Below are 15844 nucleotides of genomic sequence, written 5' to 3'. Positions count from 1 at the left end.
TTTTTATTCTCTGCATCACTACTAGCGCTTCCTGTGTTTCCTCCTTCTGTAGAGTGATCGGCAGCGTCTCTCAGTTTGATGAGTTTGCCCGTGTTTTCCACTGTCCGAAGAGTTCCCCGATGAATCCCACACACAAATGCTCCGTTTGGTGACCTCTCCATCTGGCATGGGATGACCTTCATGTTTAAACTCCAATCCAAACACCCACTCCCCTCCTACATCACCAGATCCAAAAGGATGGTACAGCGTTCAGCCCTTTCATGACTATGAAAGACACAGGAAGGAAATATATATTTTCAACATTATCATCATATATGTTGAGTTCTTATATTGATTGTCCATTAATAACTGTACTAATCGAACAAAGCATGGGTCACGTGACCGTTTATTGTGTATGTGCGTGTGTGTGTGTGTGAGTGTGCGTGTGAGTGTGTGTATTATATGATTATGTATGTATACACTGTATCATTTGATTACATATATTTTTCTATGTTTACATTTATTTTCAAATCATCTATTTTTGTATTTAGCTCACACACAAAGATCTCCCAGTTATTAGATTTTTAATCAAGCAACATGTTTTCTCACTTGTTTCTCTCCTTTGTAGCATCAACTAGAAAAATTAATGCTCAGTGAAGATTAAAAATTCACAACTCATGTGATTTCAGTCCAGAATGTAAACTGACCGATTTACAAGAAAGCTGAGATGAGTAGCATCCTCGTGCCTGTCAGATCATCAGTGTTCTCTCTGTTTGGTATTGGATTTGTGTCATACTGCTGCACTCTTGTGGCTGCAGAGAGCAATGGTCAGTGTTCAATCGTCATGACTGTATCGTCTGGCATGCATTGGTCTCTTGTTATTGTGAGCGTTTGTAAAGTTTTTTAAATTTGTTGATTTTTTTTTTCTTTTTAAAAAAAACCACACAAAAAGAAGAAAGTAGACTCGTGTTTTTCTCAGGATGTGTAGCAAAGTGAAACGCCAAATGGATCTCTCCATTCAGCCTACATCTCAAAGGAGCCAGTATATCAATCAGTCAAACATCAGACAAAAGACAAAAAAGATTGAGTTCCCTCACCAGAATTGAAAGCACATGGAACAACATGAGCTCTTTCTTTTCTCCTGGAGAACTTCTGCTATTGGACACTTCACATTTCCCATGTTTCCTCATGAACTCTGAGCAATTTCACACAACCTGGGACTCATCATACATTCACAGTAACTGAATGTATGATGAGTACATATAACGCAAGCCAACATACTGTACATTAAAGTGCAGCAATGATAGATGGAGAATCGTGCGTTTGTACAGTGTTACTTTAAAAAAACAACAAAAAAAACTTTTTGTATAAGGAATCTGTTGGTACAAAAAATTGAGACTTTTTGTACAGTAGAGGATTAAATAAGATGTTATGGGTGTACAGTTTGTTTTGAAGAGAGTGCATGTTTCCATACTGATCGACATTCTAACTCTGATCTATAAACATGGAGGACATCGCCCACACACTTCTGACTCTACAGCTGCTAGTTCACACGTGGCTGCTGTCTCTTCCTCTCTGTTGGTTGCTGTTTAATGTCTGAATAAACACAAAGGATCGGTGTGAGGCTGTCTGTGTGGGTCTGTGTGTGTGAGAGAGAAACATTACTCCTCTGTGTGTCAGGCTTTAGCACTGTGAGTGTGTTACCTTGCGGGCTTGTGTCCTCCTAAGATGAGAGCCAGCTCGCTTGGCCTCCCAGCACTGGCTAGTAGAAGTCCACCTCTGCCACTCTGCCTGCTGTTTGATTAGAACCTGCACAGCCTGGCTGGATTTATGGAAGCATGTGCACAGCAGAGGATAAACAAGCTGAGCAAACCACAAGGCTGTTTCAAGTGAGGAGGTTATCAGAGAAACCTGTGTTTCAATCAGTCTGGCACACTCAAATACCCAGTGCTCTTTCCAGAGTTCCTCCTTTAAGATTTCTCTTTACTGCTGCACTGTAAACAAGAAACTGTGTGCAGCATGGGCTCCACTTTTCGTGCATTTAAGATGTGTGCCCATAAAAAGGACCGGTTAAAGGTTTTTCACTCAATATGAGCAATAAGACTTTTATTAAGAGAATTTCTCTTGCTTCCAACCACTGAGGTGAAAACACCACCTATCACCCATACTGTCCAGTTTTTTGTTCAAATCTTTGCAATTTATCCTACTTAGATGTCATTCTCAATTAAATCTATTTTGTTTGTGTGACATCTCCAAATCTAACAATCCAATGTATGAATGCATATATACAAGGCAGTGCTGGCTTCACCTGTGCAAAGCCAAACCACACTAACTTTAAATCTGCCCACTGTCCTCTCTGGACCACTTGTTCACTCTGTAGTAGCTCTGACCACATCTGTGCTCTGTGATTTCCCCACAGATCAAACAGCAAATCCCAAAATTTGTGTGGCAAACTGATCCAACCTTCACTCTGAAGATCATCACTGGTGATAGACACACACAGCAGTTCTCAGTGGAAGAGCGCATATGTCCAAGCCCAAAGGTGGCACATGGGGTTAAATGCACTCAATATTCTTTCCAGCATTGGCTTGTGCACCTTGAATTTGTACCCCAAGCTGATTGTGAGCAGGGAGTACGAGTTTAAAGTCTCGAGGCTTCCGAGTGAGAACATTTGCTGCAAATGATCAGCACCGTGGTGTGTGCTATTGAGCTAAATGAAAAAAACCAAGATCCAAACCAACAAAATCTTTGCTCAGCACCTGCCCTACTTGCCAGTTTCCGCTCCCTGTGATTTTTTTCCTCTTCCCCCAAATGAAATTCAGACACAGCGGAGAACAGGAGTGCTGGAAGCAGCGCAGCACTCCTGACTTGATCTGCCACACTGCATCCAGATGCTGCAGTCGAGCTCCTTGTTGACAGTCTGGCTCTGGGGCACAAATTTATGATGCACAACCTCATTGTTGAATTTGTTGGTTTTTTAACTGTAGAGTGTCCTTATGCTGATACTTGTGACTGGGTGCTCCACCTGTGGGCTTGGAACTGTGGACACTTCCACTGACAACTGCTGTTCGGTCTTTAAGTTCACCAGGCGATGATCCTCAGCATAAAAATTGAGTCATTTTAATGCAGAAGTCGAGGTTTCCTCTGTGTACAAGTTTGAAGTCAGTGGTGAGATCATAGAGAGGGAGCCGTTCAAATGTTGCAGGAACACTGGAAGCGGAGCAGCACTTCCTAATGACTTAAATCAGATACTGTTTTTGATTTCGGTGGGCAGAGAAGCAGAACTTTTTGGCTGGACTTTGTATAAGAGGATAAAACAAAAGGATGTCTCAATGTTTAGACTCAAAACCATTTAGATATTTCTAGACGCATGGATGGGAAGGACGTTTTTCATTTGAAGGGACATTTTTGTCCATTTTAAACAAATCAAGAGACTGTGTTTTTCATGTTGATTGTGACTCTGAAGATTTAAAGAGAACATCACCAAAGACTGAAAATATCCCCCACACATACATCAAAAGGCCCAAACCTTTAGCCAGCAGTGCTTTAAAAGATCAGTGTGGTTCTCTGAAAGACTTTGGGGATTTAATAATGAAAAAGAAGATAAAGACACTTAGAGGCTTATTCCCACACATCAAATCAGGAGTTCCACGTGACTATTTTGCAAAGCACAAGTTGCAGAAGGTTTTGCTAACTAGCCTCAAGGTTTCAGTGGCTTCAAAGAGCAGCATCATGTATTTAAAGGAATAGCTGAAGCTTCACCTTGAACCAACAGGCAGCTGAGACAACAAACCTTTTAATGTCAATAAAAAGAAAATGAAAAAACAGGCTCAGCTGTACACATTTCACATGGAGTTTGCTGTGACCCTCCTCCTCCTCCTCATGCAGCTTCCCAATCCCATATCCTCCTATAAAGATCTCAGTCCAGAAGTGGATACTAATATCTAGTGTGGCTAGAACAAACATCAGTGCTGCAATCTCAATTTAAAAGAAACGCCATCAAAAGCTGTTTTGTTCTAATAATAATAATAATAATGGATTGGATTTATATAGCGCTTTACAATGCCACTATTCATTCACTCTCGCATTCATACACTGTTGGAGGCAAGCTACGGTTGTAGCCACAGCTGCCCTGGGGCAGACTGACACTCTATCATAACTCGAGATTGTAACTGTTAATATTCAGTCCAGTGTCTCCTTCAGAGTTTCAATTAGATCAGGTTGGAGACATTTATTTTTATATTAGAAAACAAATTATATCATTTTAGATTATATAATTCATTGTGTTTCATAAGTTGCTTAAAGGCAGCTTGAAAAAAGGGGAGATGCTAACTAAAAATGGCCCTAGCCTAATTCTTTATTCTGTTCAATTCTGTTTTATTTATATGAAGCAACAGTCGCCTCAAGGTGCTTTATATCGTAAGGCAACGATCCTATAATAATATAGATAAACCCCAACTATCAGATAACTCCCTATGAGCAAGCATTTGGCAAAAGTAGGAAGGGAAAACTATCTTTTAACAAGAAGAGGGCTCAGGGAGGGTCCAGCCCTCTGTTGCAAAAAATTGTGAGAGGAGGAAGTCGGGAAAAAGACACACTGTAAAGAGCAGCAGAGATTATTAATAACTAATTATTAAATGCAGAGTGGTGTATAAGCACATAGTGGGTAAAAAAAAAAAGTGAGTGAAGAAGAAACACTCAGTGCATCATGGGAGCCCCCGGCAGTCTAGTTCTATTTCCCTTTAACTAAGGGAGGATTCAGAGTCACCTGATCCAGCCCTAACTACAAGCTTGATCTAAAAGAAAAGTTTTAAGTTTAATCTTAAAAGTAGAAAAAGGGGTTTTGTGTCACAAATCAAAACTAGCAGTCAACTAGCAGTCTGAGAGCAAAGCGCTCTATAGAGCTGATATGATATTATGAGGCCTTTAAGATAAGACGGGGCCTGATTATTCCAGACCTTGCATGCAAGGAGAAGGATTTTAAATTTGTTTTTGTTTTTAACAGAAGAGAATGAAGAGAAGCCAGTATAGGAGAAATCTGCTCCCTCTTTCTAGTCCCTGTCACTGTAGTGAATCAACTGAAGGCTTTCCAGTTACTTTGTAGGACATCTTGATAATAACAAATGACAGTAATCCTGCCATGAAGTAATAAATGTATGGACTTTTTTGTTTTTAGGTTAGGTTTATCACCTCAGCTTCCTGTAAATCGCTGCTATTGTTGCTGGCTCCTCTGCCCTCTGATATGAGCCCTCTGTCGGGTAACCTGCTGTTTGAGTCTGTGCAGCTCATGGTGTCTCTGGGACAGAACGCCTGACTTTTCTGATAATAAACTGTTATTTTTAGCTAGAAAAGGTTTAAAAGAAAAAGAAAAGCCTGAGGTATAAGAAAAAGGCTCTGTGTTTACTTCTGTTACTTGATTGTTTACTTCTACTACATTGATGACCCATTAGCTACTTTATTTTGAGTGAAGCAGCACTGCAGTCAACAAAACAAAAACGTGATGAGAATTCTGTCAGCCTACACAGTTTAGTGCATCGCATCAAAGCAAAGCGCAGAGTCAGAGGTGAGCGTTTTTAATAAGGATTATGAGGACCCACATATATTTTCATATCCACCTGAATTTATCAGCAGTTTTTCTGTTCTTTTGGTTTTGTTTTTTCGTTTTTTGGGGTTTTTTTTGGAAGACTGAGATGGTGTTTAATCAGAGGTATGAACGGAGTGCTCATCAGGAGTACCTTGGATCACTTTGGGTCCACACATCAGTCTGATTCACCTGCACACACACTTATAACAGTTCTAGAAGTCATATAGTAAAATAGTCAATCATAGAAAAAGGGAGGAGAGAGGAGAATAAAGTATGCAAATGTTCTGCTTGTTTCATACTGTTCTAGCACATGTTCATGAAGCATAAGTAACAGAGAATGTTTATGTGTGAAGCGGTTTCACATGAGATTTCTCTGGATGTTTGAGTATAAACACCCTGCAGCTATTGTTGTGGGTGTCATGCCCTCTTACATCTGTATGTGCTGGATATGAATGATGTATTGCCGGTGCACTCATAGAAGCAGTACACAACTGAGTGTACAGATAGGCTAGCTAGTAAGTCCCAAACTGTTGGATTTTTAATCTAGATAACTTTGAGGTGGCATAGTAGTTGCTGTCCCTGTGTTTTACTATTTAAATCTACTATTGATCTTCTAATAATAATAGGCATAATATCACTTATTTCTGTATTTTTACATACAGTTATGGTTACAGACTGCCCAGGCAGTTGTCTTTAAAGTATAAATCATTTGATAAAAAATAAACAAACCCATAGTTATGGCAGTATTATCAGTGAACATGATTCTTCTGGCCATGACAAATTCAGCAGTCATTTGTTTTGTGATAGTGGTTTAGGACAGAGTCCAAATTCCCTCCCTGTATTACTGCTTCAGCTCATCCCTCCTCAGAGACTTCATAAGCTGTGATCAGTAGCAGTGGAGTACTTTGTACCTGCATATAAATTATAACTGAAAGCACAGTGATTATTTTTGCCAAACAAAATGAAAGGTTTACACTTTACCTCTTTTCAATGCAGCTTCTTCATTACAATTCAAAGTCTCCCTTACAGTGTCGCTTCTCAGCGCTTAGCTCTGCAGATAGATGATGAATCTTTGTCCAAGCTTTACATAACTCACTGTCTCTGCACCATGTAATGACAGCACGCCAGAGTCACTTGGGCTCACATCAGGCTCAGTGTGATGGGAGCAGGTGACTCTGGTCCTGAGACTGCTCCAGTTTCCTGTTGCTGATCAACACAGCCTGCTCCAGACTGTGGGCCAGACTACAAATGTCCTCAATGACTGTAACCAAGGCCATTTGTAAGCATTCCAGTTGGAGGATTTACATGCACACGGTATATACACAGCTTTCACTAGACAAATATTTTGTAAACTTAACTGAATTTACCCACTAGAGGGACCAATGGCAAAAAGGACTTGCTACCCTCCCTCTCTTCAGCATCCTGATCATTTTCAGTTCCTATAAGATACATGGGAACCTACATGTTATGGGACTGTTTTGTGTGTGTTTGTTGCGTTTTGTTTTGGGGGGTTTTGCCCAAAGCCCAGTACTCCTAACCTACAAAACAACATGCTCCCAACAACTTCATTAATCTGCAGCTTAGTTAGGAGTGTAAGAGGAATGGGTTTTAAGGAACATAAATAATTCACTTTTGATGCTGAGACTCAGCTGCAGCTAGTAGATAGTGGCCAATAACTGGACTGTTTGAAAGGTGTAGACCAAAGATAAAAATATAGAAGTGATGCTAAATGGATTCTGTTTTTTTCTCTGTGCCACACTAGTTTGTTGCATCTGTTTGCCTTTCCAAAGAAAAGAAAGGCAAAGGAATGAATGAGTGCAAAGGCGACATTACAGCTCTGGTGCGCAGGAGATCCTGGTGTTTCCTGACGTCCCTCTGAACCTGCACCCAGGAAGTTAATTCTGTTCAACACACTGTGTTTTTCATCTTATGTGCTGGTTGTTCATACTCATGTACCAGCTTTGGCAGTTTTTGCCAAAGTGAGTTGAAGTGTTTCACTCCAGGTAAGGACGAGCATGGTCATCTGGTTTTCAGAGGGAGAAAACTCAACGTCCAAATCAACGCCCTGAAACAACTTTCTGTGATTTCATCACCTGGATGATTGAGCCTCCATCAAGATAACACAAAATATTACCTATTAACTTTAACTGTAACTTAAACAAGCACATTCTTATGTAAAAAATGTCTGTGTGTGAAAATGAATAAATAAATGAAACAAGGTTTAAATTGAAGTCAGTATAAGCCATAATACACAGCTCACACTTTGAAAACACATCAGATCTCAGTGAGAAAAAAAATGCTGTCAACTCAAAAATGTGCTTGTATGCATGCCTGACAACTGATGTTGCTCTGGGGGAATCTTCTGCGTGCATATGCATAATCTGCGTGCGTGCAGAGTCCTGTCTGTGCCCCTCAACAATAATATTTAACTATTAATCACAGTTTTGCTAAATAAAAGGATCTGGCTTGCACCAATCACATGATCACTATTAACCAATGATCGCCCTTTACGGCAGAACGCGCTGGTTACGAGCCGGGAACGAGCTCACAAAGAGCACGCGCATTTTTAGCGGTCCGGAGCTGCAGGAGAAACACAAGTTAACTCAGAGACACAGACTGATGCGACAAAACCAGTAAGTAGGTGTACAGCGCACACTGTAGTGTGTAGCACACAGGAGTATTAGCTTATTACGTACACGTTGGTAAGTTGTCTTGTTGCAACTGACGAACTGTATTTATTTAGTATTTATTTATTTATTGTCATTGTCAAGAACAATGAAATTGCGTTTGGGGCTTCCATACAACCCAAAAAAAGAGAAGAAAATAATAAATACCCCTTAAAACCCAAGTGTACATATTTAACCCAGTGTGACTCCAATGCAATAAGACAATCCTTAGCAATAATGTTCGTAGAAATTCAGACAAAGACCTGAGAAACATGACAAAATACAACAATGCAACCCATTCAATATTATTGTACTGTGAGATATGATATCAGATATTTAAGAAAGAGGGGGGGGGGGGGCAGGAGGGGGAAGAGAATAAAGATATGATGCACCAATGCAGACCAGTTCATTGCTATTAAGAAGTTGGATATGGTTATTGTCCGTGAGAGGGGGGCAGAGAGTTCAGGAGACTCACAGCCTGTGGATACAGGCTGTTGGCCAGTCTGGATGTTCTGGCCTGTATAGACCTGTACCTTCTCCCTGAGGGCAGCAGATGGAAAAGGTGGCGCGCAGGGTGATGTTGGTCCCGCAGGATACTGTGCACCCTCCTCAGACAGCGAGTGGGGAAGATATTACTGATCTCTGGCAGACTTGTTCCAATAATTCTGCCAGCTTCTTTCACCACCCGCTGGAGTGCTTGCTGATCGGCCTTGGTGCAGCTGGGGAACCACACTAGAAATCCATACGTCAGAACGCTGCTGATGGCACAGTTGTAGAAGTTCAACATCAGAGATCTGGGAATGTGTGCGCTCCGCAGTCTCCTCAGGTAGTAGAGGCGCTGTTGGGCCTTCCGTACAACTGAGGTGATATGGTTGCCCCAGGACAGGTCCTCGGTCACAGTTACCCCCAAGAATTTAAAACTGCTCACCCTCTCCACCGCCTCACTGCCAATGAAGAGAGGCAGATGGTTGTTATGACCCCTCTTCCGGAAATCTACAATGATCTCCTTGGTCTTTTTGGTGTTTAAGACCAAGTTATTGTCGTGGCACCATGACTCTAGTTGTTGCACCTCTGTCCTATAGTTTGTCTCATCATTGTTGGATATAAGTCCGAGCACTGTAGTGTCATCTGCAAACTTAACAATGAGATTGGACGCGCAGGAGGAAATACAGTCATGGGTGAAGAGAGTGTATAGCAGAGGGCTCAGAACACACCCCTGAGGGGCACCGGTGTTGACCACAAGGGTGGAAGAGGTGTTCTTACCCACTCTGACACTCTGTCTACGGTTAGTGAGGAAGTCCACAATCCAGTTGCACAGAGAGGAGTTAAGTCCCAGTTGGTGGAGTTTGGGATGGAGTTTGTATGGCCGGATGGTATTAAAAGCCGAGCTGTAGTCTACAAAGAGGAGCCGTGCATAGGTGTTCCTGTGTTCCAAGTGCTTCAGTAATGTGTGCAGCACTGTGGCGATCGCATCCTCGGTTGACCGGTTCTCCCTGTATGCAAACTGGTGCGAGTCCAGGGATGGTGGAAAAAGCAGCTCTGATGTGTTTAATGACCAGTCTCTCCAGGCATTTGGCGGGAATGGGGGTGAGTGCCACAGGTCTGAAATCGTTCAGACATGTGACATTTGACTGTTTTGGGATGGGAACGATGGTTGCTGCTTTGAAACAGGATGGTACCAGTGAACAGGACAACGAGGTGTTATATATAGAGGTGAAGACGTCCGCCAGGTCCGCAGCACAGTCTTTTAGCACCCGGCCCAGCACTCCATCCGGCCCGGCCGCCTTCCTGGTGTTAATGCTCCGGAACACACGCCTCAGCTCATGAGTGCTCAGGACCGGAGCAGGGTCGGTTGAGGGGAGAGGGGACAGGACAGGGTCGGTGTTCTCCCTGTCAAAACGGGCATAAAAGAGATTTAGATCCTCAGCCAGAGTAGAACTGTCGGCTGAGGGTGATGGTGTTCTTCTTTTGTAGTCCGTGATAGCCCTGATGCCCTCCCAGACCTGCCTTGGGTTTGTGTTGTTCTCAAACCTGGCCTCGATACGCCTCCTGTGCTGCTGCTTGGCAGTCTTGATGCCTCTTCTCAGGTTGGCCCTGGCAGCACTGTATGCCTCCTGGTCCCCGGATTTGAAAGCGTTGTTCCTTGTTCGAATAAGTTGTTGAACTCCGTGTGTCATCCAGGGTGGATTATTAGGGAACACACGGAATCGTTTCCAAGTTGTTACATTGTCCACACAGAAACAGATGTAGTCCAAGACAGTGGAGGTGTAACTGTCCAATGCGACACGATTGTCAGTGTCCTGCACCTTGAATACATCCCAGTCTGTGCAGTGGAAACAGTCCTGAACCATCGGAATAGCATCCTGCGGCCATGTTCTCACGGTTTTGGTTGTAATGCCAGTGCTCTTGATCTTTTGTGTGTATATTGGGTGTAGCAGGGTGTAACTGAAACAAACGAGCGTGCTGTGTTTGCAACAGCGCGACAAACATACCTGTCCTTTTATTAACTGCACAAGTAGTGCTGGTCATAGCTGCTGGCTACCTGTGTAAGGCTGTCATGGGTCTGTAGCTCTGTCACCGTTTTAGGGAACATATTTAGTTTTAAAGTATTTAGAAACATATTTAGTTTTAAAGTAAGTTTCCGGGCTTTTCCTGCCTTTCTGGGGAGATTATATTTCACTAAAAAACGATCTAATATGCATGTCCACATAATTATGCATTATTATAATTATAATATATTAAAAACACTCCTCTTTAAAATACATTTTAAAGAACATACATTAAGAAGCAGATTATATTAGATTTATATTTTAAATAAGACAAAATTTGGATTTTACAGCAGTAAAATTATTGTATCTCTACAGTTTAAAATGTAATAAGCTTTGCCCCTGCACAGAGTGGATAGTGAAACAAATGGAATCATCATAATGACATTATTTCATATTTATTACTTCCCCCTCCTCTTTGCTTTATTATTGTAGCTCTAGTAATAAATAATAATGTAAGGATTCTGGATCAGCACAGTGATGCCCATAGTATATACAGTATTCTGAAGAAGGTCTAAAATGTCACTGTGTGTGCGTGCATGTGTGTGTTTTATGTATATGGATTTTTTAAAATATTACTCATGATATAACATTGTCCAGACATGCCTGGTAAGGACATGAGGAGGAAACAGCAGGAGCTGTGTGAGGCTACTAAAGGCAGTGCTATAACATTTTTCTGTCATCATTTAGATTAAGTGCAAGAGTTGTTAGGTGTGGATAATTAGATTATAGTTTATTGCAATAACAAGTTGTGCCTTGTTCTCAGATAGACAGCAAGTGGAGAGTGATATATGAAATGATGGGATGGAAGGAAGAAGAGAAGCAAAGAGTGATTCACAGGCAGAGCCTAAATTATTTCTCACAGTTTTTTGTTGCCTTATGGTTCCAAGCGCTGTCACCAATCTTTGCATTTTGTTATTATCTCATGACATTTAATCAGCTACCATCTCTCTTATGGACTTTTTAATGTCTACAGTCTCAGATCAGCACAGCCCTGCCCTCCAGCACTATCCACAGCAACCCCTCAACAGCAACATTGTACCCATCAGGTAAAACATCGGCTACATTTGCTTTGCCTTGTTGCCCATATTAGATTCTTGATGAATGTGTGTTGTTGTTATTCAGCCTGGTTCAATGTGCCCCTTTTTAACTTTGAGCACCCGCCCCTTTAAACCTCTCTGCACAGCCCTGTTTGACATTACTATTTTTTGGAACAGTGTGGTAAAGAATGTAATAACTCTTCCAACTCCTTTTTAATCTTTAGATTTTTTTTCCCACATCAGCCATCTGTTTTCATTTTTTTTAAAAACACTTAAACTTTATAAAGCTGACATTTTGGAATATTCACCTGCAACAAAGGCTGATAAACCAGAAATAATCAAAGCTTCACAGTTAAACACAATCTCTACGTATTTTTATCAGTACTAACTTTTACAAGTTGATATTAGTACTTCATAATATCCACTGATTCTTTCTTTTGCCTCCTGAGTCTTTAAGACTGCAGTTAATGTATGTTCAAGACCTATGCACAGGTTGTCTGCCTGCAGGTTAAAGCCCTTTAAACACGGCACAGTCTGCAGCCTTAATTATAAAACTAAGGCAGAAAACCAAAACGGACAATCACAAAATGTGTTTGTTATTTTGAGGTTTTTCCGTTTCTCCCAGAAGTACACAACAATAATCTGATGTGACATAATTACCTGAATGAACACAATATGACTCTAGAAAAGCAGCAAAAAATTTATTTCTGCATTAATGATTCCCAAAGCTGCTGAGCTGTAAGACACGGTCAGGTGGAGTGCACAATTTTGTAACTATCATACATTGTTACTGCAATATACAGCTAAACGAAAGTGTATGGAATGAATTCTTCTATTATTTCCTTCCCATGCACTCCTCCTCGTGCAAATGCAAATTCTAAAAGAAATAAATCCTAAAGAAATGCTTCAGTCAAACAGAAATTCATCTCTTTGAGCATTTGTTGAATGATGGAAACTATGAGTGCGTGACACGCAGGGCCGATCCAATTGTCAGTCAATGAGGAGGTTAATCAGGATTAAAAGAGACATGTTTCTTGTTTGAAGCAAATCACAGCTGAACAGCAACAAAGAAAAGATTACATTTTACTGATTTATATCAACAGCCAGGTTTCAGTAATCACTCCATTTTCAAAAAAAATGAATTGTTCAGGTTTTAAAGGCTTAAAAGTAGAGTTTATTTGACTTTTAAGAATAAAAACAAATGACTACAACAGCTCAACAAAGAGGACAGATTAAATGAAAAATGTTTGAACACCGACCAAACAGAAAACTGAGTTGTCCAGACTTGGTGAGTATCATTTATTAAAATAAGAAGACAACACTGATCTCTACTGAGGGTTTGTGTTTGTGTTCCCTTTCCTCACAGGCCTACTGGTTCTTGTCAGTCGCGTCCTCCATTGTCTGATCCTCCTGCACAAAGAATCTAAATACCTGTGCCCTCTGAACAGCCTCTGAAATACACAGTTTCAATACATTAAATTACTTCTATACATAAAACTGATGAGAATATTGGTGATTGCCTCTTATCTGTTGCTGTTCTCATTCTCCTAGTTTCTCAGGGCAAAGCTCCTGCTGTCTATCACAATGACCCCAAAACAGAGAGAAGTCAATGCCATGATTAACAGATGAATAAATATGATGAATGAGATGAGTTCCTACCCTGATCTCTTTTAGCTGAGTGTCCAGATCACTCCTTTCACCTGCCGTGTCAGTGAGAACCAGATATAACTGATAATCAGAAAGACAGGAAAACATAGGACTGTTTGAGTTCTTGGTGTAACTTTACCCAACACACAAATTCAAATACTGTTTTGGGAAGCCTCCAGGTCTTTCCTCAGTGCTGTCTCTTCTTTTCCAGCTGTGCTCAGCTCAGCCTGCAGTTTTTCAGCACTTCTCTCCAGCAGCTGCTTCCCTACTGACCGCTCTCCCATGTGTGATGGAGGAGCTCCGCAGGAGGCGACCACAGTCCCCTTTGAGCCTCCACCTGACGAAAGAATTCCAGAATGGCTCATTGGTGTTGAGTGTCAGTGTCATTCAAGTGTGTGGCTAAAGAGTGCAGAGCACAGGCTGAGGACTCACAGCTTTTCCTGCAACTAAAACTTGTCTGTTAGCGTCACCTGCAGCTCACTGTGAAAGTTGCGCTTTTGCGCTTGCTTCTCTGCACACTCTCAGCCTCAAACACATGGAGAGATGGAAATCATGTGTTTGTGTCTGTGTGCGTGCAGTTCCTGTACATTCTCTTCTGTCAGTCAGCACAGGGCATAAATTACCAGGATCAATGACTTTGCATCTAACACAGGAGGATCAGACTGTTAAATTGTTAGTGTCGGTGCTCCCACACTGATAGTTCAATTTTTTTTTTCACTCAGTCCATCTCTGATCACTCATATTTGGAAAAATGTTCAACTAATTTCCCCCGTTCAAATCTTTTATTTGGGTAAGATACCACACATGCTTACGGATTTTCCTGCTAACTAAATGCAACAGTTGCTACTAAAAAACGCTATCAAAAAAGGTTCCCTGATGGTAAAATGGACTTTCATTTGATCAGTGCTGGAAAGGATGGACTGAGTTTATTAAATTGTTTAAATCAGGCTCCTGGTAAAAAAAACGAATTGCAGAATAAGTACGTCATATCTTGGCTGCACACACTTCCTTGAACTTTGTGTGATTTGTTTTGCTTTGTATCTCATCAGCTTTTTTTCCCCTCCTTTTTGTCTGCTTTGGTGTGAAGTGCTTGGATTTGTACGGTCTAATAGAACTAGTGGAGTGTTGTATGTCTTTTACTGATATGCTTTTTTCTTTAATAACAGGGATAAAAGGAATGGGCTTGGTGTAAATAACTGGTTTTAGTCATAAATCCATCCATGAAACCAAGCATGGAAAAACTTAATGCAACTTTAAGTTTATTTGAATTTTGAATGTATAAAGTTTTATACAATTATTCCATGAAACATAGATGAAGCCTTGACTCTAACTGTCACTGTGATGGTCATGGCCTGCACTCAGCACCAGCTCCTTTCTGCCCTCTTTCAGCAATTTCAGGTGGACCTATTGTGCTCTCTCTCTCTAATCTCTACTGTTCTGTCAAATATATGGTGTTACAATAGTGGATTGTCAGATTAATTATGACGAAATTCCTGTGATCCATTACTCCAGGCTTCAGACCAATCTAAATAGTCAGTAACCATGTTTTTTTCCTACTTTTGACTCTGTGTAATGACGGAGATTACGGATGTCCTTAATATGGTCATAAAGCTGAAGCTGATATATATATATATAGATATATAGATAGATAGATAGATAGATAGATAGATAGATAGATAGATAGATAGATAGATAGATAGATAGATAGATAGATAGATAGATAGATAGATAGATAGATAGATAGATAGATAGATGTGAATACATGAAGGCAAGCTTAAAAGAATATTTTCATTCTGCCGCTTTACTAAAACTCGTACTAAAAACTGCTAAATTTGTATATATTTTTTCAAACTTTTGGAAAGAGCACCATTTCTCAAGCAGCACTGGCATCAGTTAATTAGCATTAATTACAAACGTTCAATCAAATGGCCCCATCACCAGTAAAAACACAAACATGAACAGCTTGTCCTGTCATTGCAGTATTGTAGTATTATTGTCCCCAGTGCCCCAACCCTCCCACCCATCCCCTGCACCTCTGTTTGAGCTCGGTCTCTTGTTAAGCCTTCTGGAGCTGGTTCCGGAGCCTAATCACCTCCTCACTGGAGGCCCGCTGCTCTTCTTCTCTCTCTTACATCAGTGCTGCCAGCTGCCACAGCAGAGGAGCTGCACAGGGAACAACTGAGAGAAGAAAAAAATAAAAACATCTGGTTCAAACAAGAGCCAAATTCCAGCTCTTGTTTCTTTTAGAAAACAGCCATTGTTGTAACAAATCAATAAATTCCACCTTGTCTCATTTAACAGGATTACCTCTATTACCTGAGTGAGAATGATGCCGTTTTCTCTCAGTGTCCAAGTGGAAAATGGTGAGATTTAGGATGTGCA

At 40.9% G+C, this 15844-nt stretch overlaps 1 protein-coding gene across 4 annotated transcripts in view; it reads left to right on the top strand.

Annotated features, from left to right (window-relative positions):
• Nucleotides 1–1591, top strand: part of ecel1 (endothelin converting enzyme-like 1) — a 55921-nt gene extending 54330 nt beyond the window's left edge. For all 4 annotated transcript variants that reach the window (XM_085244956.1, XM_085244955.1, XM_085244957.1 and 1 more), the window contains one exon: nucleotides 53–1591. In XM_085244956.1, coding sequence (XP_085101082.1) covers nucleotides 53–152 — 100 coding nt within the window. In that variant the 3' untranslated portion in view covers nucleotides 153–1591. The remainder of the gene's footprint in view (nucleotides 1–52) is intronic.
• Nucleotides 1592–15844: the final 14253 nt, after the last annotated feature.

The sequence above is a fragment of the Mchenga conophoros genome, linkage group LG14 (assembly GCF_057382185.1).
Source record: "Mchenga conophoros isolate Kocher_MC1m ecotype Shallow Benthic linkage group LG14, M_conophoros_male_GT1.1, whole genome shotgun sequence".
Lineage (NCBI taxonomy): Eukaryota > Metazoa > Chordata > Actinopteri > Cichliformes > Cichlidae > Mchenga > Mchenga conophoros.
Note: the sequence above shows the minus strand (reverse complement) of the source record. Positions and strands in the feature narration are given on the sequence as shown.